The sequence below is a fragment of the Dermacentor albipictus genome, unplaced genomic scaffold (genome assembly GCF_038994185.2).
Source record: "Dermacentor albipictus isolate Rhodes 1998 colony unplaced genomic scaffold, USDA_Dalb.pri_finalv2 scaffold_50, whole genome shotgun sequence".
Classification (NCBI taxonomy): domain Eukaryota; kingdom Metazoa; phylum Arthropoda; class Arachnida; order Ixodida; family Ixodidae; genus Dermacentor; species Dermacentor albipictus.
Window position 1 is genome coordinate 622,086 of NW_027225604.1, and position 21,923 is coordinate 644,008.

The 21,923-nt window shown below is 47.7% G+C and overlaps 1 protein-coding gene across 1 annotated transcript in view; it reads left to right on the plus strand.

The window, feature by feature from the left end:
• Positions 1–21,923, plus strand: part of LOC139052987 (rap guanine nucleotide exchange factor 4-like) — a gene marked incomplete at its 3' end in the record, with an annotated part of 571,300 nt that overhangs the window by 408,915 nt on the left and 140,462 nt on the right. The window contains exon 8 of the mRNA XM_070530122.1: positions 6,546–6,692. Coding sequence (XP_070386223.1) covers positions 6,546–6,692 — 147 coding nt within the window. The remainder of the gene's footprint in view (positions 1–6,545; positions 6,693–21,923) is intronic.

Below are 21,923 nucleotides of genomic sequence, written 5' to 3' on the forward strand. Positions count from 1 at the left end.
TTCACTGTTTACATGCACAAGGACCTTACAGTGTTTCCGTGCGCCCCTGCCAACCTCGAACCCTGAGGTCGTTGCCCTCCATGCATGGCGTCTTTTGCGGTCACCGGAACGTTTGAATCTTGTCCGAATGAATTCCACACATTCACCCAGCGCGACGTGCATTCACAAAACCACGCTATTGCGCTGCATTAAAATGTGCAGCAAATCATCAAGAATGTTTGGGCTGCCTCCTTTCGCTTCCTCTGCCTCCTTTCTTAAGTCGTATTTTCTCCATTGGATTCCGCAACACGTGTGCATATTTCGAAGGAAATCATGTTGACTTTATCATTGCGTAGAGCTCTATGACAGGTAACAATTGTTTGTATGTAGTCCACTTTTTGTGCACTTTGGTTCATTTATTTGCATATTGATGAGGTGCCCCCCCCCCCTTTCTTTATGGTGGTTAAGGCTTACAATGCGTCGAAGTTTCTTACACATGACAACTTTGTAGTTTTATGCATTATCTATAACATTGCACGCTATGTGTGAATTTGGTTCAGATTCTCTGGCGTGTAAACATGCATATCGTTTTGAGTATTCTTTTCTCCTGTCGATTTTCATCCAACATTATTTCCTGGTTAACAAGAAGAGAAGTAAAACCCCACCTAAGAGAGAAATAGTGCACTCCCGAACAACGTCGCACGCTTACACGCCGACAGCATGTCTTCGAGAAAAATGCAAGATCCCGTGTCGCCACTGTCAACAGGAAACGGTTCATTCGCCAGTAAAGTGCGAGAATCTCGTTCGCGCCTTCTTTCTTTGTGCGTCGGTTTCTTTTTTTTTGCTTGCTCACATATGTCCGCCTTATCTGCTGGGTTTCTTTCCTTCGTACTGCACTTCGTTTACGTTCACCAAACTACACAGACACTTTTCTTAATATTTTTTTCGCCGCAAACCTACATTCGTCAAGAAGCTTGTCGCACAGTCTGCGGTTGAGGAAAAGCAAGCTCTAACACAACGTCTTATCCTTGAAAGTAATAAAGATAAAAAAGCAAAGAAGGAAAGAGAGAGAGAGATAAATGAGAGAAGACGGAAACTAGGAAGGAAGGAAGATAGAATGAAACGACATTTAATGGTGTCATGGTCACTATTTCTGCAGGGCGCAGGGCTCAGCGCGAAATTGAGTCGTCCCTCCCGAGAGGTAAAACGTCTTTAAATTCCGCGGCGTAATTTCACTCCCCGCCACACCCTTTGCGAGGTTAGTATTCTTCTCTCCTTCGGAGAAGCGTATACACAGCTCAAGCGGCCGAGATTTCTTTTCATTACGCCAGACTTATAATTTCAGACGCTGCAAGGCTTTGTTTTTACACTTAGACTGTATAGACTATGTACCTTCTGTAACGATGGGAAAAAACAGCGTCTACCTCGTCCCGTCCGAGCAAGTATATTACCATTTCTTAAGCTGGGAAGGCTGCAGCTGCCACGTGTCATAAGGCTCCTTGAGTAAGTGCATGATCCAGCAAGTAATTCATGCCGACCGTACTTGGATTTAAGCTCTATATTAGAGGGAGCCCAGGATAAAGGAACAAAAGCGGCTCAAATGACACGCTTGCATTCTTTTTTTAAATTGCTTTCTTCGTCACCGGCTGGTGCGTTTTATAATAAAGCAACAGGAGTCCCGTTTTCTAATTAGCGTTTATTCATTCGTTAGAAACGTGATCCGCCAAACTGGAACCTGAATTGTGAAAGTAGGCGACATAGTTAGTCTAAGGATCCTTTTAGCGGGGCCGTCCTTTATTCGCTCAGTTGTTTTGCGCAACGCTGCAGGCCAATTTCGTCAGGATCTAACATGCGTCCCTCACATGCCCACGCCGTAGTGCATTGTCTCTCTCTGGATTGAATACCCGACGCGGTGGCTTAGTGGATTTGCTGCTGCGCTGCTAAGCTGGAGGTCGCGCGGTCAAACCCCGGCCGCGGCGGCCGCATTTAGATGACGCCGAAATGCAAAAGCGCACGTGTCCCGTGCATTGGGGTTACGTTAAGGACCCCAAGGTGGTCAAAATTACTCCTTAGTCCCCACTACGGCGTGCCTCATGATCAGATCGCAGTTCCGGCACGTGAAAGCCTAGAATTTTTTTTAATTCACGGATTGAATAAATATGAGCGCGTGCAACCTCTAGGATGGGGATGATGGGAAAGGATGGGGATGATAAAAAAGGAATAACTAACAAAATACAACAGCGAGTGTCTATTCCTAATATTTTATGTTTAAGCCAAAATGAGGCTGGTCATTATTATTGTTATAGCACTTGGCGGTTGTTATAATTGTAGATCCTCACCCAGATTAGTGGCCATGTTCTTTCTATTATGCGGACCGCATTCCAGATTAAACCGAGAAAAAGAATCCAACGAGACACGAAAGAAAATAATTTCAAGAATTAACCTTACAACGCCACCGCAAACGTATTGATTTCAACATTTTATTTTTATTTTATTCTTTATTTACAGGTATACTGTGGTCGTAAATAAAACCAAGCAGCTGGGAATATTTACAGACAATCGTAGTTTTTCACTCTACAAACATCTCAAAAACAAAATGACGCCCGCGTAGAACAAGAATGCATGAACACATTACAATAACAAGGTATAACTTTATAATAATGAGGTATAACAGACGCCGCACCGTATTTAAAGGGTGGACACAGCATGCTCAAATCCTGTGACCGTATCCGATGAAAACACACTGGCAGGCAAGGCCAGGGTCAGTGAAGGCAATTACACTCCGAGACTGTGCGTTGAAAAAAATGAATGTTTAAAAATGCTTGTGCGAGACGAATAGAGAAGTTGCGAGAATGACGGCGACTAGATGTGCGCGCTGCAAATGGCTGAATATACTTTCGCGTGTCAAGGCGCAATGCCCTTTCACATAGGTTGTAGAGGAATTTTAATCTTGCGATTTTTTTTTCTTCGATGCTCCAGTGTGGGCATGTTGTTCACGGGCATAAGTGTGGATGGCGAATCAGTCGACCTAAATTTATTGAATATAAAACGAACAGCACCCCTTTGCGCCATTTGCAGTTTATGTTTATGTTTATGTTTATGTTTATGTTAAAATGGATCCCATGCAATGTTTTCCATATTCTAATTTTGGTAAAACGAAAGTAATGAAAGCTGGAAGTTTGAGCTCAGGTGGCGCCGATTTCAACTCGCGTCTAATAAGAAACTAAGCTTGCGGGTTGCAGATGCGCAAACGTCATCGACTTGACTAGACCAGGAAAGAATATTGCCTATGGTAACTCCCAAATATTTGTAACCTCTAACTTCGATTATCGTAGAACTGTTTATTGTGTAGGTGAAGTGGGCAGCATACTTTTTGTTCATTACGCGTAGTAGTGCAGTTTTCTTTGAATTTAACTTCATCAACCATTCTGAACGTGATTCTTTAATGCCTGCAAGACTATTATTAGACTAGATTGATCTTCGTGGCACACCACCACCCTACGAAATATCACGCAGTCATCCGCAAGTAACCTAATGTGAACTCTGGAATATATCGCCAAAATAATCTCATTGATATACATTAAAAACAGAACGGGGCCGAGTACGCTGCGCTGGGGTACCTCCACAGGTAACAGGCAAGAATTCAGAAGAGAAACAATTGATATCTGCGAATTAAGTTCTGTTGGCCAGTTAGATCCTATCCAATTAACCATAAAATCTGGAAGACCAAACGTATGAAGTTTTATGAGTTTTCTGTGTGAAGGGTCGAACGCCCTACTAAAATAAAGCAGTAATTGATCAACCTGTCCCGAAGAATCCAAAGATGCAGTGCCAATTCGCGAATAATCGGTACGCTGCATATTAGTTGTTAACCCGTTACAGAAACCCTGCTGGAATATGGAAATCAAATTGTTAGTTTCAAGAAATTTGTTAATAAAGTGTGCGATAACGCGCAATAGTATTTTGCAGCAAGTGAAATTTGGGGATATGGGCCTGTAGTTTTCTGGATGCAGGCGATCGCTATTCTTGTAAATGGCGGTCACCCGCGCCACGCTCAAATCATCAGGCAACATAGCAGAGATAAAAGATAGACTAAACATGGTTGTCAGGATGTTAGAGATCGGTTCAGCATATCGACTCAGGACGGCATTGGCAATGCAGTCGGGACCCCCAGACTAATTTGCTTTAATGCTTAGTACCAAAGACAGAACGGCTTCCTACGACATAAAATCCTTTTCGTCGCAAGACGAGGAAGAAGGTCGTGGCGACTCAGCATCACATGGTGAAAAAACAGAATGAAAATACTCATTCAACCTTTGAGCTGTAATCGTGGGACCATATAAATTAAACATAGACACAGAGATATATGCCTCTCTGCACATTTGCATTGACCAAGACAAAGAAAGAAAAGCAAACACGCGTTGCCTTAGAGATTTCTACCATATGGCGGTGAAGCCTCGATTCGAGTGTTTCTTGTTCTCCTATACGCTAAATAATTCACCAGTGTTTCTATAAAAATTTGAGAGTACTTATTTTCATTTCATTTTTGGTTGTGTTTTGATCCGTTGTTGGTTGTATGTTTTGATCGATAGATAATAGATGAAGGCTTGCGCATACGTCAGCGATCCCTCGCACTCCGTTCCAGACGCGATGTAGCGTTCCTTTAATCCTGTCAAGTAATTTATAATGCTGACTATAACGGTCGGTTAGCATTCAATGTACGGCCTGAACTATTCCAGTCCTTTCGAGGCTTCGTTTTCTCGTCTTGACGTACTTAAAATTCACCTATTTGCTTGGTAACTTCGACTAAATATTTTCTCAAATATTCTCAGAGCCTTTCGTTTTAGTGCAGCCAACCGCAAACGTTTACGGACCACGGGAGCCTAGAAAACGTTCAATTTCCGAGCAGCCTGTAACAGTAGTCAATAAAGCCGAGCCCATCCCAATGCTGTTCACATGTACTTGTAGAGGCTGTAAAGGCGAATACTAGGCTGCACTGCGGGCTGAGCAGATATTCAGTTTTTTTTTCTCAGATCTCGTGTTCCGCAGGAATTTGTGGTTGACTGTACGTGCGTTAACGCGAGATGCACATATCAACAGCGTGAATATTCAAAGCATCGGAGTCCAACTATTCAGTCGTAGTTTGGCGTATCATGTCATGTACATCGGTCATTTAAGCACGCTCCTGCTGTATTTACCTAGATGGAGAAGAGGTCTGAAAAATGCTAGAGAATAACAAAAAGATTTAGTTGACAAGGGCAGCGCGAAAAATATATATTTTTTTATTATGCGAGTGTGCGAGTGGCCCGAGGAGGAAAGGAAGAAGCGCGATGACAGTGGTCAGTTACTGAACCAAAGGGAGCGCTTTAGGAAAAGGTAAAACATGCCACCACACACACAATGTACTTCCCCATTTTCTCTCATAAAACCGTTGTGTCTTCAGCTACATGTGGGCGAGTTATGGCCAGGAAGCGGTGAAGATTCCTTTTTTAACCTGTATTTAACGATGGCTGCAAAACTTGCAAGGCCACTCCCAGAAGTGCCCAGTCTGTAACACTGCAGGGGAACGTGCCACTCCGACCGAATATCAAAGTTAGACTGCGAGGCACGTCTAAGCCTGTCATTTACCCGCCCTGCGGCCGTGTTTGTGCGCCGAACTTTAACCTTTCGACTCCCGGTTTCACGCGCGGTTCGACGTCACCCTCGAGGCCTTTCTCCAAGAAGGAAATCACATTTCAAAACAGCCTCCATCAGCAGATTACGCGGCGTACGAGAGTTGGTTCTGTCTCAAGACATTTCATGCGGCCTGCGCGCGTTCCTCAACTTTTTTTTTCTTTTAGTACAAAGCACAGCCGCTTTGAGCTTTTCGTATTACGTGGGCCATACAAATTCACATTTTTTTTTTCTTTCCATTCACCTCAACCTAGCTCTATGTACGTGTCCCGAGGCGGCATTCGCCCCAAAGCGCTCTTCGCCTCTATTTTGGAGCGCGCTTCCTCCGCGCACCGCTCGTCGGAAACGGCGGCGCTGGCATCGCTGCTCCCTACTTCCCTTTGCGCCGATCCTTGCGCGGGAAGGAAAAAAAAAGGGGGGGGGAGGAGGATGTTGGTTAGAAGCAGACGGCCCTACTCCTTCACCCACGCGTTTCCTTCCTCGCCAAAACGTCCAGCGAGGAGCGGGTCTCGAAGGAAAAGCGTTCCTTCCACGACAGAGGAGGAGAAACGCGCAGCGCGCCGTACGAAGAGTGTAGAGGGGGGAGAGGTGGAACGGGGGGGGGGGTGTTACGAACGCTGGGGAGCCACGGGACTCCCGCGCCTCGGGGGAGAAAGGAGAAGGGGGGGGGGGGCGCGAAAGCCGAGCGAGGCGAGGCAAGCGCTCTTCTTCTCGTGTTGTAACACTCGCGAACGGCGCGCGCTCTGCCCTCGACGCCGCCTCCTCCTGCGCTGCCGTCGTGCGTGGCGCGCGTTTCTGCGTGAGGCCCGCGGGCGGGCGATGGTGGATCCTTCGCGGCGCCGTTCCTTTGCCACGACGCTGCTGCTCACTGCCGGCGGCGTGCTGTCGTGCAGGACTCCGTGACACTGTGTACGCTGGGCATCGGCACCGCGTTCGGCGAGTCCGTGCTCGACAACAGCCCGCACAGTGCCACCGTGGTCACCAACGAGTACTGCGAGCTGCTGAGGATCGAGCAGAGGGACTTTCGATCCATCTGGGAGGTGAGCCCGCCCTCTTTTGTTCGCTTTCTCTCTCTCTTCCCGTATTTTTTCCCCCCTCTTGCCGGCTCTTTCTTTCCTCCGAAGAGCGCCCGCTACGAGCCGATGCTAGTGCTTCGGCCTTGACCTTGAAACGGGCGTGTGTAGTGAGTGACGTTTTTGTGGCGTAGGCGCTAAGGGGACCGCGCCTCCTGGTTCCAAACGGTGTGCGCGCCCGGCTGACACCAGGCTGCGTGCCCGTCGGTCGCTGCTGGCAGTGAGGTTCCGATGTACACCTCCGCTGCTCCCAGCTGCCGTTGAACAGATATGGCAACCTGTACAAATGCAGCGTCTCAAAATCACGTTCGATAATTGGCGAAACGTCCGCTGTCAGTCAGATCAGGTAAAGAACGTCCATTTGATGGTCGCCGTAAAACGGCTTGTCATGGCTGACCAGTCGTCCATTCGTCGCCTCCTGTAGCGCACAGCATTCACCGAACGTTACGACTGTCCGAACCGCGGCAATCTTGTGAAACTATAGTTCATACATCATAACATAGGAGCGCAAAAGGCGTCTCCAAGATGGCCGTTGGGTAAAGTGACAGTCAAGTTGGGCAGATGGCACGCTTGTTTTGGGAAACGAAGAGAAGCTGAAGTGAAATGCTTAATTTTGCTTTTACGATCTTAACGGTGTCGAGAGAACACAGCCATATTCACTTTTAAGACCACTAATTTCAGAAAGTTTGCTAGCACATTAGACTATAGTGTAGACTTCTATGTGACTGTTTTATGCTTCACATTATTTCTTTTTTGCTGTATGTAGTTGTATCGCTGTACGCCTTGTTATCTATTGCTATAGATTTCAAGAAGATGCATTCAATTGAGTTTTATGCCATTGATCAAGTGTGCCGAATCTCATCGGATTACTACAGCCGTAGTCCCATTACCTTATCCGTTTCGAGGATTAAGTAAGAGCTTGAAGATTGTAAAAAAAAGAAAAGAAGAAGAATCTGTATTCTTGTGGGTGATAAAATAGCTGGCGCTAGATTTCCCGTAAGCAGCGAACGTTGACTGCGCCGTAATCTGCTATCAAGCGGAAAGGAGAAGAAAATTTAGAACACTTCAATATAACTTTTTTGTTGGTGGTTTACTAGTGCGTAGACGTCATGGTTTCATTATAAGCGCCCTGAGACATAAGACCATAGAAATTCGCTCAACACGTCCACTAGCAGAACAGCTATTGAACTTTCGGCAAAAATGTTATTATGCATTGACTCACGCAGACATAGCACGTACGTACGTGGCCGCAGAAACAGGCCTTCGCTCAGGTCAAGATGCGCTAAGAGCCGGATCGATAACCACCTGCCGTAACAGTAACGTCTTCTGAAATTTCTTTCGTTGGGATTAAAAGTACTTTTCTTTTATTCACGTGACAGTAGAGGGCAGGCTGACACGTCACCGGCTGCTCCTAGACGCACGATAAACGAAATCAAATCCCAAAATAAAACGGAAAACACTCAAAATTCTTCCAATGACAACGAAAACGTACGAAGTATTGCACGCGAGTCGAGGAAGCCACAGAAAGTCGCAGAGGAACACGCGCGAACATGTATAAACATCACGCTTCCATAAATGAGTAAAATTACTTGAAATAGTCTCTAAACACGCAAAGTTCGTAGTTTTGCGGACGAACGAACGATAATCACGCAGCCTGCCGCATGACTTGCCTTGCGGCACAATATCCACGACGTCTGCAACAGGCGTTATGCGTCTGTCCGGCATGTGGCCTGTGTTTTTCAAACTGCGGCACCCGGATCGCCGAAGCTCTTCGAATGCGTTCGAATACCGAACTGCGCTATACATGCGCAATCGGTGACTATCGCCCATGGAACGAACGAAAAAGAGCCACCTGGTGGGCTCATCCACAGCGACCTGTCTGAAGCTGCGCTATCGTCATCATTCTCATTTAAATCAAAGACATGAAACAGGGTTTACATAGAAATGTATCTGTGACATCTGCGGTAATAACCATGTCAGTCTGCAGCACCCTTGTTTCAAGCATACAACGTCGACTTTTTTTTTTTCAGTTATCCTAGAGCGCGAGTGACAGGAACCGTCAATGTCGTTGTGACAGCTGAAGACGTGTAACTATAGCTCGTCCTCTACCTTAACGTCAGTTTCTCTACGTTCGTTTTTATTGAAAGAAAACCAAACCGCACTCCTAAACATCCACGAATGGCGTGTAGGCGAGCCAAAATGTCTTGACGAGCAAAAAAATTTGAAAAGCACCATCGCGGACAACTTCCGGCGAGTGAAATGGGGGGGGGGGCTAAACATGAGGCAATCGGAGAGGAAATAAATACTAAGAGCTACAACGCTCGGTGCGTCAACGGCTAACGGGGAGGGCATGTGGGCGCGTACGGTGCCAACGAGTGAAAGAAGTGACGTTTCCCCACGTCGCCGTTCTCGCATGATCGCCGGAGGATAGCGAATTGATTTCAAGACCGCGTGAGCGCCACTCGCCCAACCGAGAAAGCGCCGATGCTGACGTCATTGCGCCGTAGTAGTGACGCAACCCCCTCTAGCGCGCAACAATATATAGACGGTGGACCGAGATAGCGCCTAGGGATGTATGCTATATATCGTGTTCCATTCACGGTTTTCCTCTACGCGCCCCGTTGGGTGCAAATTGGAGTTCTGCTTTCTTGCCCTACGCACAGGCTGTTCCTTATATAAAAGCAGGGATTCAAATTTCCTTCTCTTGCTTCATCGAAGCCTGCCTGCCTGCTTAAGCTTCTATTGCGTCTTGCAGGCTTAGAAAATAATGAGTCCGCAGTCGCTTGTGTTTCTCGCCGATATTTAAAAAAAACGAAATCTCGATAGGATGATTCGAAGAAATGACCAGGGCTTCTGAACAAGGCGGCTTCTATTTAATCGGCACCTCGGAAGACAACGCTCATTTCCGCAAATATTTCTTGCATTTCGCGCCGGACGCGCTGACATTTGACCGAATGGGCTGTTTTGCCTGCTTCGCTAATGTATGCGTTCAAGACGCGAGTTAATCCTTGAGAAGCTGCAACGACAGCCGCGCGAAGAACGCATTTACGAGCTAACAAAACAGCTAAAGGTTTCGTGTTCCCCCAAGCAGTTTCACATGATTAAACACGACGACACGCCCATTCGTCAAGCTTCATAAACGCGGAACGAATTTTTCGAAACCCAAGAATAAAAAAAAAAGTTGAAGAGAGAAGGTGTCTGGGCGACCAAGTTTCAAAGTTACGCAGAAAGTTGTTTCTTAGTGTACGGCGTTCTTTTAAGTGCCGGTTTCAGTCGAATCTCACTGCGCTGGTGTACACATAAAGCGAACTTCCTTTTACTTCATAAAACACAGCAGCGATCGAGTGAAGCGGCTCGGGCGGCTTCTGAAGTTTTCTTTGTCCTACATTGTGTCCTTTGCGCTGTTTGTTTTTTAGTGTATCCGTCATAAGCTTGGCCAAATGTCGAATCTATCTGGGCTACTGAATTCTTGGCGAGCTCATCTTGTTTTACGTATTATTGGGGGTCGCATTCCGGAACAAACCTTAGGTTACGGGTGAATTGCTTGAGAAATGAGATAAGCAAAATTTAGAAATGAATATTCAGCCTAAGAAATGTGGGTAGTCAGGTGGAATGAAATATGCTTTCGTCGAAAGGTCAGCTAGCAGGATCACCGATGATTCTCCAAATATTTTCGTTTACGGTCATGCCGGTGGACAGGGCGCGGCGGATGGCTGCAGGGCCCACAGCTCTCTGCACCGAGGACGCCGCCCGCCTACAGGCAAAAGCTCTATGCAGTTCTTTTGTTTAAGGTAATTGCTGCAACGTCCTGTATGCTATAGATGGATTTTAGGCAGCGTATATCTAGCATCGCCTTCAAGCCAACCTCTAACCTCGTTTCATTCGGCTCGCGAAGCTTTCATTCCGCCATGCGATTTGATAAAGCTTTATTGAGATTTGTGTTGGGATCGGTTGACCTTGGCTACTGTCGGAAAGTGTGCTAAATACATCCATAGATACGTCAGTTCAAGGCAACATTACCTCGACTAAACCAAGCGTGCTTATCAGTAGAAAAAAAAATCTTAATTGAACTAACTTTTTTTTTGTTTTATTTGGGGCACCATAGCCGTCGAATGTAGTTGATTTACAGTTAATTTGCGGGTGTCTATCCTCCGTAATAAGTGCACTGTTACAGATGCGGGCTCTAGAAGCGCCGCTTGTCTTTAGCGCCACGTACTGTGTGCCTACGATATATTTGGCGCATAAGCTAAAACGGTGATTTTCCAATACCGGGTTAACATTTCCGATGCCTTGGAATCGCCACCGCCATGCACTCGCAGGAAGCGATCCTGTCTTTCGTGCTGTTCCATCAGTGTTGCAACAGCATGGTGGCAACCAGTGGCGTAGCAACAGGGGGGGGGGGGGCGGGGGGCCGTCTGCCCCGGGTGCAAGGGGCCAGTGAAGGGGGGGGGGGGTCATATACGTCTGAAGACACCCCTCTTTCCGCCGGCTACACCCGGGGAGGGGGCTGACAGAAGACCTATGAGCCCCGGGTGCCAGACGACCTAGCTACGCCACTGGTGGCAACTGTTGGGGCTCCCATCGTCGATGTCTTCGCTGGCGTTATTTGGGCCATGAAGGCGGTCGCTGAATTGGCAGTTGCACCACACTTTCTGTTGATTGGCTGCTGTCGGGAAACCGCGTATTCGAGATTCTCACTTGGTGAGATGACTTAATTTTCTGAACGGAATATATATATGGCTGTGGGTTCGGTTCCCAAGTGCGGTAAGTTGTTTTTTCATCCACTTTAATTTCCATCAAGTTATCGTTTCATTATTTCAATTATTAAGCACAAGTAATTTCCCCTATGTTGTCCTTGGTGACAATGTTTGTTGGCTTCTTATATATATATATATATATATATATATATATATATATATATATATATATATATATATATATATATATATATGAGTTCTCACAGACATTACAGTGTATTATCGGTGACCTTCTTCAAGCGTGTTTCGCAAAATTTTCGATTAAGTGGGTAAATATGCCAACTCCTTAATCGACCTACAACGTTGTCATGATCTTAAGCGGTCAATTTGCATGCTTGTTGCGTGGGCGCCTCCGTACCATGCGTCAAACTATTTGTAAATGGTGCAACAAATTTACGCTTACCACGCTCTTATGAACAAAAAAAAAAAGATGGGGGAGTGGTAGTGGAGGAAGCGGGCAGTAAGAAGCAGCTCATACGTTTAGGCATAAATGTACTTCGAAGCGATTCCGACGTCACAGTGGCGTGTCTGCTGCTCCTCAGCGGGCACACGCAGTCTCGTTGCTCAGACTAACTTCGTCGACGACTCTCCGCGCGCTCGTGATGTCTTCCAAGTCCAATTAGGTCAAGGCATCGCGCCGGAACCCCTGACCCAAAAGGGTCGCTTCCGTCGGATCTAATTTGCTCTCCGTATGACGGCGGTGCGTATCGTCAGTCAGAGGGATCGAGACACGCAGCCGAGCGTTGCCGAATCACGCAAAAGCGAACCCATACACCCCCCCAAAAAAATGCCACCATACGCGTGCACACAACCACCCCTTGTGGGGAGGAAACTTCCGGAGGCTGTCATTTCGTCTCCCTCCTCCACTATGTATGCTATCACGTCAAGGAACGCTGGAGCCGAGGCGTCGTGCATGAAAGGGGGAAGGGGTGTAGAACGAGGTACGCTATAAAGGGTCACGCTTAGGTATATAGCTCGATCGTTAGACAGGGCGTGCGCTCGCTTCTCACGCACGACAGCGCTGTGCTAAGAGAAGACTATACATACGCCCGCCAGGAAGCGGCCAACTCGGTCGCCATTTCAGTGCCGCGGCACGGGAAATGAGGCGACCATGTTCTTCTCGGTGTGCTAGTGGGATGTAGGTGGAGAGGAGAGTTTCGATGGGCAGAGACGGGTGGAATAGGCGGACGCTAAGTAGAGCTGGCAGTGCGGAGAAAGGTCAACCCTCCAGTGACCATCCGGAAAACCCAAGAACGGCCGGAGAAATTGAACGTGCAGATAGAGCAGGCCACCGTTGCTGCGCTAGTGGACATTGCGGAGAAGGGAGGGTGGGTGGGGTCACAACGACCCGGGAAGTAAGGAGCGGTGTATGCGGTCCGGCCAATACGGGAGCGAACGGCGAGAACGCCGGAAGAGCAAAAACAACAGCCCTGGGGTGAAGCCACCCTCCTGCGCCTATTTACGTATAGGACGCTACGGGAACGGGTTCAACGAAGGATGTCGGACCATTCGGACGTGAAGAGTCGGGCCGCGTTCACCTCCCCCTCTCCCCTCCTCCCTCTCCTCTTCACTGGCACGCGAACGGCGACAGCCACGCGTATACGAAAAAGAGACGCGAAATCTGAGACCGATCGGCGTCCCCAGTCGGAGCAAAGAGAGAGAGAGAAAGAGAGGGGAACGATCGTCGAAGATCGCGCTGGATGAGCACTCGCTGTCATTGCTCCTCGTTTCGTAGCTGACTGGTTCTCTCTGTCTCTCTCCCGAGCTCATTTTCCCTCTTTCTTTTTTGCCTTGATCTGATGTGATATTTTGCGACCCTCCATCTTTGCGCATCTTCGGCATTGGTCGCGTGGGGCTAACGGAGGAAGGTGACGGAGCGGGAGTGAAGAAGGGGAAGTGGGAGGCCAAGTCGCCTTCGTCTTTTCGTTCCTTCTCGACCAGAACTAGTACCTTGGTAGCGAAGAAGACCCGGGCGAAGCCTCGGCTGCCTCTTCCAACGCAAGGGCGGATCATCTTGGCACGCGCCCACTTCTCGAGCGCGACCGGCCTGATCGATCGAACGTTTTCCGGCGTGCGCACGTCGATTCCGTCACTCTCGTGGAACCGCGGGCCTGCTCGGCCTGCTTCTCCTTCGACAGCCGCCGTGCGTCTCGCTCCTCCGCTTCATCTGTCGCCGTGCTCTCCTACTGCTGACTGCGTTGCACGTCGCATTGTGGCACGTCGCCGAACGAGAGAGAGCACCGCGCCAATCGGAGCGATCGAAATGTGCTGCAGCGAATCGCGGCTCTCCATGTACGCGCGGGCGCCGTATTTTTGCTTGGTTGCGAAAATTACGCTCCGTCGTACTTTCTGCTGGCCACTTCAAGCACAAGTTCCTTCTTGACGGAGCTTTCGGATTTCTTCAGCTTTCATTTGCATGCAGTGAGTGAGTGTGAGTGAGTGAGTGAGTGAGTGAGTGAGTGAGTGAGTGAGTGAGTGAGTGAGTGAGTGAGTGAGTGAGTGAGTGAGTGAGTGAGTGAGTGAGTGAGTGTGAGTGAGTGAGTGAGTGAGTGAGTGAGTGAGTGAGTGAGTGAGTGAGTGAGTGAGTGAGTGAGTGAGTGAGTGAGTGAGTGAGTGAGTGAGTGAGTGAGTGAGTGAGTGAGTGAGTCTGCGTGTGCGTGCGTGCATGTGTGTGGATGCATACCTTCATTCTATGTTTGAGTGGTAAAACGTATCTCCTGATTTACATCCGCAAATGCAAACGTGGTGCGGAAGCGACAATCCGGTATTGATATCGCATGCAGTGGCCAGAGAGAACGGGTAAGGTTATTACTCGTGATGTGCAATGCTTGCCAATACGCAATTAGAAAGAGCGTTTAATACGTCATATTGAGGGCGCAGTTTCCGGCCCAAGTCTGGCAGGCTAACGTCGCCTGTAGTTACATCGTCATCACCACCAGTTAAGAAAAGACTTCTTGCGGCAAGGAGAAAAAGAACAAATGCAGGGAACCTATAGCGTAAAACTATTTCAATCTGTTCTTATTCCAATCCCCTGGCATCAAACTTACGTAATCATCGACGCAACCATCAGGCAGTGCCCGCACTGTTATTTTAACAACCCAGTGGAACGCTCCACTAGTGTGTGGAAGGTTACGTTTGTTTGCTTTCAAAGCGAATAGCGTTGCCTACTGTTACAATCGGCCTGCAGGGGTACTGAACTGCTAACCTTTCACCGCCCGCTGCACCTGTTTCGATCGACCTGCGGGAGTAGCGATCTTCAGAGCAGCGACCTTCGAACCCTTCCTGGCCCGCTGCGACGAATCGCTTTGTAATGACAACAATGCGCCTCCTCGACAGCCCAACGGCGCCGACATGTCTAGCCACGTTCGGCGGACCGAGCATTGTTAGTTGATTCGCTGTCGCCTTCAGGGTTCGCTCGGAACAAGATAACTCCCGGAAAAGGGTATTTTGCGGTGCTTTCTCACGGGCCCCAGAAGTCGTCACAGTCAATGGACAGACGCAGCGGCTAGCTGCGGGCTTAGCTCTGGGATCAAGAGGCGCCTGCTTGGGTCAAGCGTATCAAACCCTCTTTACGACGACCCACTCCCCTCGGTGTGTTCAGTGAAACCAAAGTGCGGAAGTGAGTGTGTGAACCCTCCCCCTCATATGCGGGTCGATTACGATGACTTTGGACGCTCCCATTGGACGAAGGTTGAACGGCAGTTTTCCCTCACCTAGGGATCTAGGGAGGACAGAGGGTTTTTAAGCAGCCGTTGTCGGCCGTTCGGTGGGCTTTCTTTTTCAGTCATGCTAGGCTGATGAAATGTAACGTTATCCACCCTTCATGTAGATATCGTAAATAAATCCCATATTTCTCGTTCTCGATGTGTACGAGTCCCTCCCTTCAACAACGTCCTCAGCATGAATGAGTCGCACGGCGGCATGGGCCAGCTACCACTTATTTCATGGCCGAACCCAACTCTTACACTACCTTGACAGGCTTAGGGCACAGCTCTCAGGCGCCCGTTCCAGCGTCGGCGTTCCTCGGGGTCCTACCTCGGCGCAGCCGAACGAACGAGCACAGCGAAAGATGAAAGCGAACGCGGAGTGCAGCGGGGATGAAAGACACGAGAAGGAAAGCGGAGACGAGGGTGCACGGGAACCATAAGGTGAAAAGCGGGGGAAGGTATGGCGAAAGCGTGAGAAGAAAAAACGTAGTGCGGCGACGATTTCTACGAGATGGCGCCCGAGTAGCGCGCGTCGTCTGGGAGGTCTGTCGGTGGCTGCTGCCGAGATTCGTGCCCACGCGTCAGCCACGCGCTGGCTCTCGCCATCTTCAGATTAGCGAGTCAGTTGCGCCGCACTTCGCTCCATTTTCAAGGTGCCGCGCGAGAAATATCGTCCGCGCCGGTCAGTATGTCGCGAAATGAAAACACCCATAGAACTGTGCTCAAATTTCGTATTAGGTGTTATCGTAATCGTCGGTAACTTTTTTGTTATCGAACTGGCTGACAAGGGACGAGGAGCCCGCGCAGAAATGGAGAGGCTTTCAGCGAGGTTGAACAATAGAGCTGTGAAAGTAGATAAACGACTGAGAGGGGTGGTGCCGGCGTTTGCTACTTGCCCGCTTCCCCTGACCTAGCTATCGGTGGCTGGTCGAAAATCAGAATGGCAGATGAAAAGTGCCGCTAAAACGAATCCTTAGCGAAGAAGAGTTGGCAGAGCAACGTCTCATGCGTGCCGAGAGGGTTCGACAATGTTATGCTGCCACGCAAACTCTCTTTGATTTTACTCAAATCCATTCTCTCGGCAGCACCCGAGTAGCCAGTGCTAGAACGATTGGCGGGCTATTCCTTTTGGAACGGGGCACTCTCTAGTTATTCCGCTAAGCATTCAGTTTTCTTCGATATCCTTAATGCGCACACGTCACTTAGACGTGGTGAGGTTTCGCGGTTTTCTGACGTCGCATGAAAGACAAAGTGGGCTCTGCCCGGATGGCTAGTGGCAAAAAAAAAGGCATAGAATCAGAAATATATATTTTCAGTTTTGTCCGTCTACTCATGCATAACCAGTGTGTACAAGTCATATCAGATGAGGAATTTTCACGGTACTCGTGACGTGACAGATAGCCGAAGTGGGGTGACCGAAAAATGTGTTGGTCCATCATGGAGGGCTGATTGGAGCAATGAAAGAGAAACAGTTACAAATAGCTTTACAGTATATCGCCCCAGGTGTGCGAATATATGGGACCGCGTGTCGGTGATTATTCGCTTAAACGGCTCCTCACAAGGCCCTATCGCAAATTTCGGTTATACGCTGGAAGTTGTTACGTGTTCTCTAGGGAGCTTTCCGCAGCAAACATTTTTCAAGTCTGCTCTTTTATAGCCGAGATAGAAATGTTTCAGTGTCGCGAACCCGTGATTTCAGGAGGCGAGCTTCACCGCAAACACACACGTTCTCTCCACTCGCCCCGTCTAGCCTCCGCCAGGGAAATTCCTTTTCTGCGTTCTCCCATGCTGGACCTCGATGATCACGTGACGCACACGTCACGAGCCCCGCCTTCATTTCGCTGTGCACGCAGACAGCTGACTATTGGTATAAGTCTGTGCTGCATGAATACTGAGCCAGACACAAGCGGATGAGAGAGCATGATCCCGCGCTGTAACACGGTTGAAAACGACATAGTTTCGGTGTCTGCGCACGCGAATGCAGGACGTGGGAACAAGCAGACACTCGGTTTGTGTGTTCTACTACTTCTCTAAGCTTTAATTCGTCTATTCTAGTGACATATTACACAAATAACAGATGTTGGGTTGAATAATTCTCTAAGTCACGTGTCACCACGAACGACATCACCGCACGAACACTAGCACGTGTACGTCATCCTCCGGCTTGGAGCGCGGCGGCCGCGAAGAGAAGGGAAAAGGGCGTTCGGTTCGAAATTTCAGATCTTTCCGCGGCGCGTAGCTATGTAATACTTTGTAGACACGATCGTTATCACGCAATGTATGCTCTGCACTTGTCAGCTCAATATAGCCAGACCTGGTGAGGGGTCCTTTAAGAGGTTGCGGCATGACGTGATTTTCTTTATCCTCCCTTTCAGGCCATCGTGACGGTTTTTTAATAAAGAAATCATTATTTCATGCTTATTTATTTGTTCATTTAAAATATCAATACAAAATACGCCGCGAGTCACTAGAATGATTTACGATTCTGCAAAGTTGTAGAAGTCTCCAAAATGATTTTCATCTCTGTTTTGCAGCACCTATTTGTTTTAGGATGCCAACTTATTGCGATTAAAATTTCTGTAGATTTCTGTATGAATATCTTTGTATATAATACCGGAGACTCTTATCCTTCCATTTCACTTTTAACCTAGCACGGCAAATCTTATATTTACGGTGAATCAAGAGAGACAGAGTGACCCTGCAGACACGCCCTGTTTTTGTACCTGAAATTGGGTGGGTGTTGCACTGACGTGCCCCCAATACGAAAGAACTGTGAGACAAAGCTGCAGCTCGAGGCGCACCTATTGTCCTAGTTTCGTTCAGCTGTAAGCAAAATACTGTGCCTTCATCGGTGGCGCGTCCCTTAGCTGGAAGTAAACTGCTATGCTGCGCTGCACCTGGGGGATTATCTATCCGGGAAAACGAATGCTTGCGCATGGCAAATCCGCAAAATCTCTTGCGGCAATTTTGAAAAGAAAGCCATCTTTTCGTTGTTTTTTTTGGAAGGGGGGGAGGGGGAGAACTAGGGAAGCGGAAGCGGTTGCCTCTTTTTTGTGTGTGTTCCCCATCCCTCCCTTCTCCGGTTAAGGAGCTTAAAAACTCGGGAAAGAGAACGCGGCCCAGGCTCAGCAGCCTGGCCGGGTCAGCGAGTTTAACGCCCGGCCGACGCGAAATTGCTTTGGAATCGGGTCACGCACGTTGCGACTCGCGTTTGTCACCTCGAACGCCATTGGAACATAAAAGTAACGGTTTCGTGGACAAGCACTGCGATTGTTTTCTTTTGACCGGCACTCTAAAGAAAAAAAAAAGAAATCAAGGTGATAGACAATAAGGCACTGGTTATCGATTTATTATTATTATTATTAATAATTTCATTATTATTATTATTATTATTATTATTATTATTATTATTATTATTATTATTATTATTATTATTATTATTAACCACGGAAACTGATGTAAACACGGCAAATACACAGAAAATCAAGCGGTCCCGCAGTTGTCTCCTGAAAGGAACACAACGCCCATCCGCTTTAATAGGAGCGAGAAAAAAAGTGGAAAGACAAGAAGATGGAGGTAAAGAGGGAGGAGGGAAGAGAATACAAAGGCTCACCCACGACATTCCACATAGCACACAGAGTGTAAGCACCACAGACGAGAGTAGAGCTCCGTAGTCGACAATAACTTCAGCACCGCTCTGTGAGCGTCGTATCGAATTGGAGCTGTGTGCAGTAGTACTAACGCAGAAGGAGCAATGCATGTTGCAGCGCTTCGCTCACTGCAATATCCGGTGCTGGCGCGGATGCTTATGCGTGAAGGAATTCTTCAGATCGGACTGCATTCTGTAAGAAAATAAGAAAGAACATTGCAATTTTCTCCGCCAGAATGTCGTTCCCTCTTGGTGAGATGAGCGAAGACGGGAGATGGAGGGACGGAAGATGACGTCTTTTGCTCTAACAATGCCCTAACGGGCGTCCCTCTCGAAAAGATCTTTCAGAGAGAGACGTCCGTTGGGGCAACAACGGCCGATTTGCACCGGAGCCTCCACGCCACGGCGCTTCCATATCCTTCTCGACTTTAGTCAAGGTTGAGGCTCAAACTCGAAACACAACACCAAGCTTGCTCAAGTAAAACTCTTGCTTGGGCTTGTTGGTTCGTGCTTGAAGTAGTAAAGGCAGGGCGCAGAAGACCAGGACTCAAGAAGAAGAACACAAACGACAGGACCGACAAACGACAGGACAGGCGCTGGTCCTGCCGTTTGTGTTCTTCTTCTTGAGTCCTGGTCTTCTGCGCCTTGCCTTTACTACTTCAAGCGAAGCTTGCGTTGTTCGCGAGCGCGGCGGTGGCCAGCACTGTAATGGTCGTCGTCATCATCATCACCATCATCTTTTATATACGCCATAGGGCGAAGGCGTCTTCCAGATATATCCGACCACCCGCGTTTTGCATCATCTAGCTCCATCCTACTCGTAATGTGTTCAGTCTCGTCACATTTTCTTAGCGTCTCCCGACCCATTTGTGCCCTATGTGAAAGTTGTCCAGTATCATGATTGCGTTGCTCTGAGCTTTATACTGACAAAAAGATGATATAGAAGGAAATAAGGACGTGGACAGGACGAAACACAAGACTACCAACTCTTTTTTGTTTTGTTTTGCTAGGGAATAGTGTAAATATACAAAGGGGTATGCAAAGTTACTATACATCATACATAACAGGGCCTAGAAACTTTGCGACACACTGTAAACAGAGTAAATTCTCGCCGCTACTAGACAAGACCACAGTTACTGAAAAAGCGAAAACTGAAACGGAACGTGAAATGCGCGAAGCTTTCGCCATCCAAAAAAGAAAGAGACCAGTGCGTAAGCACTCGCTCTATCGCGCTTAGAGAAGCGGAAATCAAATTCGCAGTACGAAATCGGTGCAATTGAGCTCTACATGTGGTCCTGGCAATGGCATTGTCACGTGACATATCAGTGTCCGCCCCCTCCCCCTTTTCTTTGCATATTAACGTGTCCTCTAAAAAATTAAATAGTTGATAGTTTGACGCCTCGTCCGTCCGCCTCCTTGTTCCCTTCTTTGTCCTCTTTTCGCCAGTATAAAGCTCTGTGCAAGGTGATCATGAACTTGCACCAAACAGCCCCTTTCCTTGCTTTACTCTCTGTTATCACTTGAGGCACGTGGAAGGGAGTTAGGAGTGCGTGACGTTATGCGGTCAGAGCACTATCGGCTTTCTACGAACCTGAAGAGCGTTGTGAAACCGTCTGTATGTAGGATACTGTGAATGAAACTGGCAGGCGCTGAAAGCAAACGTTGGGTTTCTTTTATTTCTTTTTTTTTATTTTCTGTCAGTGCGCTGAGTCGCCTCAGTCACGCTATCATTCGATATTTGGAGCCTGACACGGTTTCTCTCGTACGGTACATGGACAAGAATCAAGGCTGCTGATAAGTACACAATAGGCAACATATCAATCGCGATAATAATCCCTCGATCGAGCGGCGGTCCGTTAATCTATCTTAGAGGTTTATGATGTGTCGAGAAGCGCTTGCATATGTTGCTCAGTGATTTTCTACCGTCTGTATTTTCCTTCGTCATTCCGACGTACGAAGCTACCTGTTAAGTCTCACGAACATTTATGTTGCATAAACGAAGAAGAGAAAAGAAAAGAGCAACAAGAACAAAATTGACATGAAACTGCGCCGCGTTTCGTTTGCTTCTTTCTTTGTGCCTGCGTGCATACGTGTGGGGAGAGGTGTTGTCTAACATGTATCAACGTGTGTCTGTACGTTTATCACAAAAAATATCTAATCTTTACGTGGAAATAATTTAATGATAAAGCACTCTTTTCTTTCTTATTTTTTCGACTTTAACTGCAATTACTACCACCGATGCCAGGCTGTCGGCATACTTATTTATCAAGTTCCTGTAGGCTATATAAAAAAAAAGATATCTTCAATAAGGTTATAGCGTTTAATGCAGTCCTAACCATGAATGACTGCCGAAGGTGGGTTATTCTACGCGTTTTAGCTTTATGCGCTGTCAGGTACAGAACACTGTCTGAAGAGGGCGCAATAAATTAAGTTAAAGCATCTGAACAGATTGTCGAATTGAAAGCAATGTTGTTTTGCTCGTTCTTTTGTTTGCGTGCGTGCGTGCGTGCGTGCCTTGCACCATAGCTGTAGAACATCTCCCACCAGAATACCAGGCAAGTATATACTGTTTGTCCTCCATATTTGCTCGAATCACCAAAGGTGAACATAGTAACATTCTAAGACGACAAAAAAAAGAATCCATCAATCATACACACCTCCTGTCCCACCACGTCAGCTCAATCGCTCTTTTTTCTTCCCCCGTATCCCTACCTTGCTTACGTAACCTTCGAGAATTGAGCGTCTTTATATTTAAAATTGACTTCTTTCTTCCGAAGTCTGCATCGTAACATAACCAAGGCATCACTTTTTCTGGATTAATCTTTGTTAGTTAAACGACTTTCTGTGTTCAGCCGCTTGAGAGGGCAAAGTGCCCTGCGAGATTCCTTCGTCGTCAGCACTCTATACCTTTTGCATAGTGCCTCCACGGTGGCCCCTTCCAGGAAATGCACTGCCGCTCAATCTGCTCGGTGCGCAAGTTCGATGCAGAAAAAGCAGTAGTGCGTCATCTACGGAAAGGAACTCCTTTACGCATATATAATTCCGCGTTTAGGCGGCAAACCCGAGGCAGAAGCGCTTCCTTTCT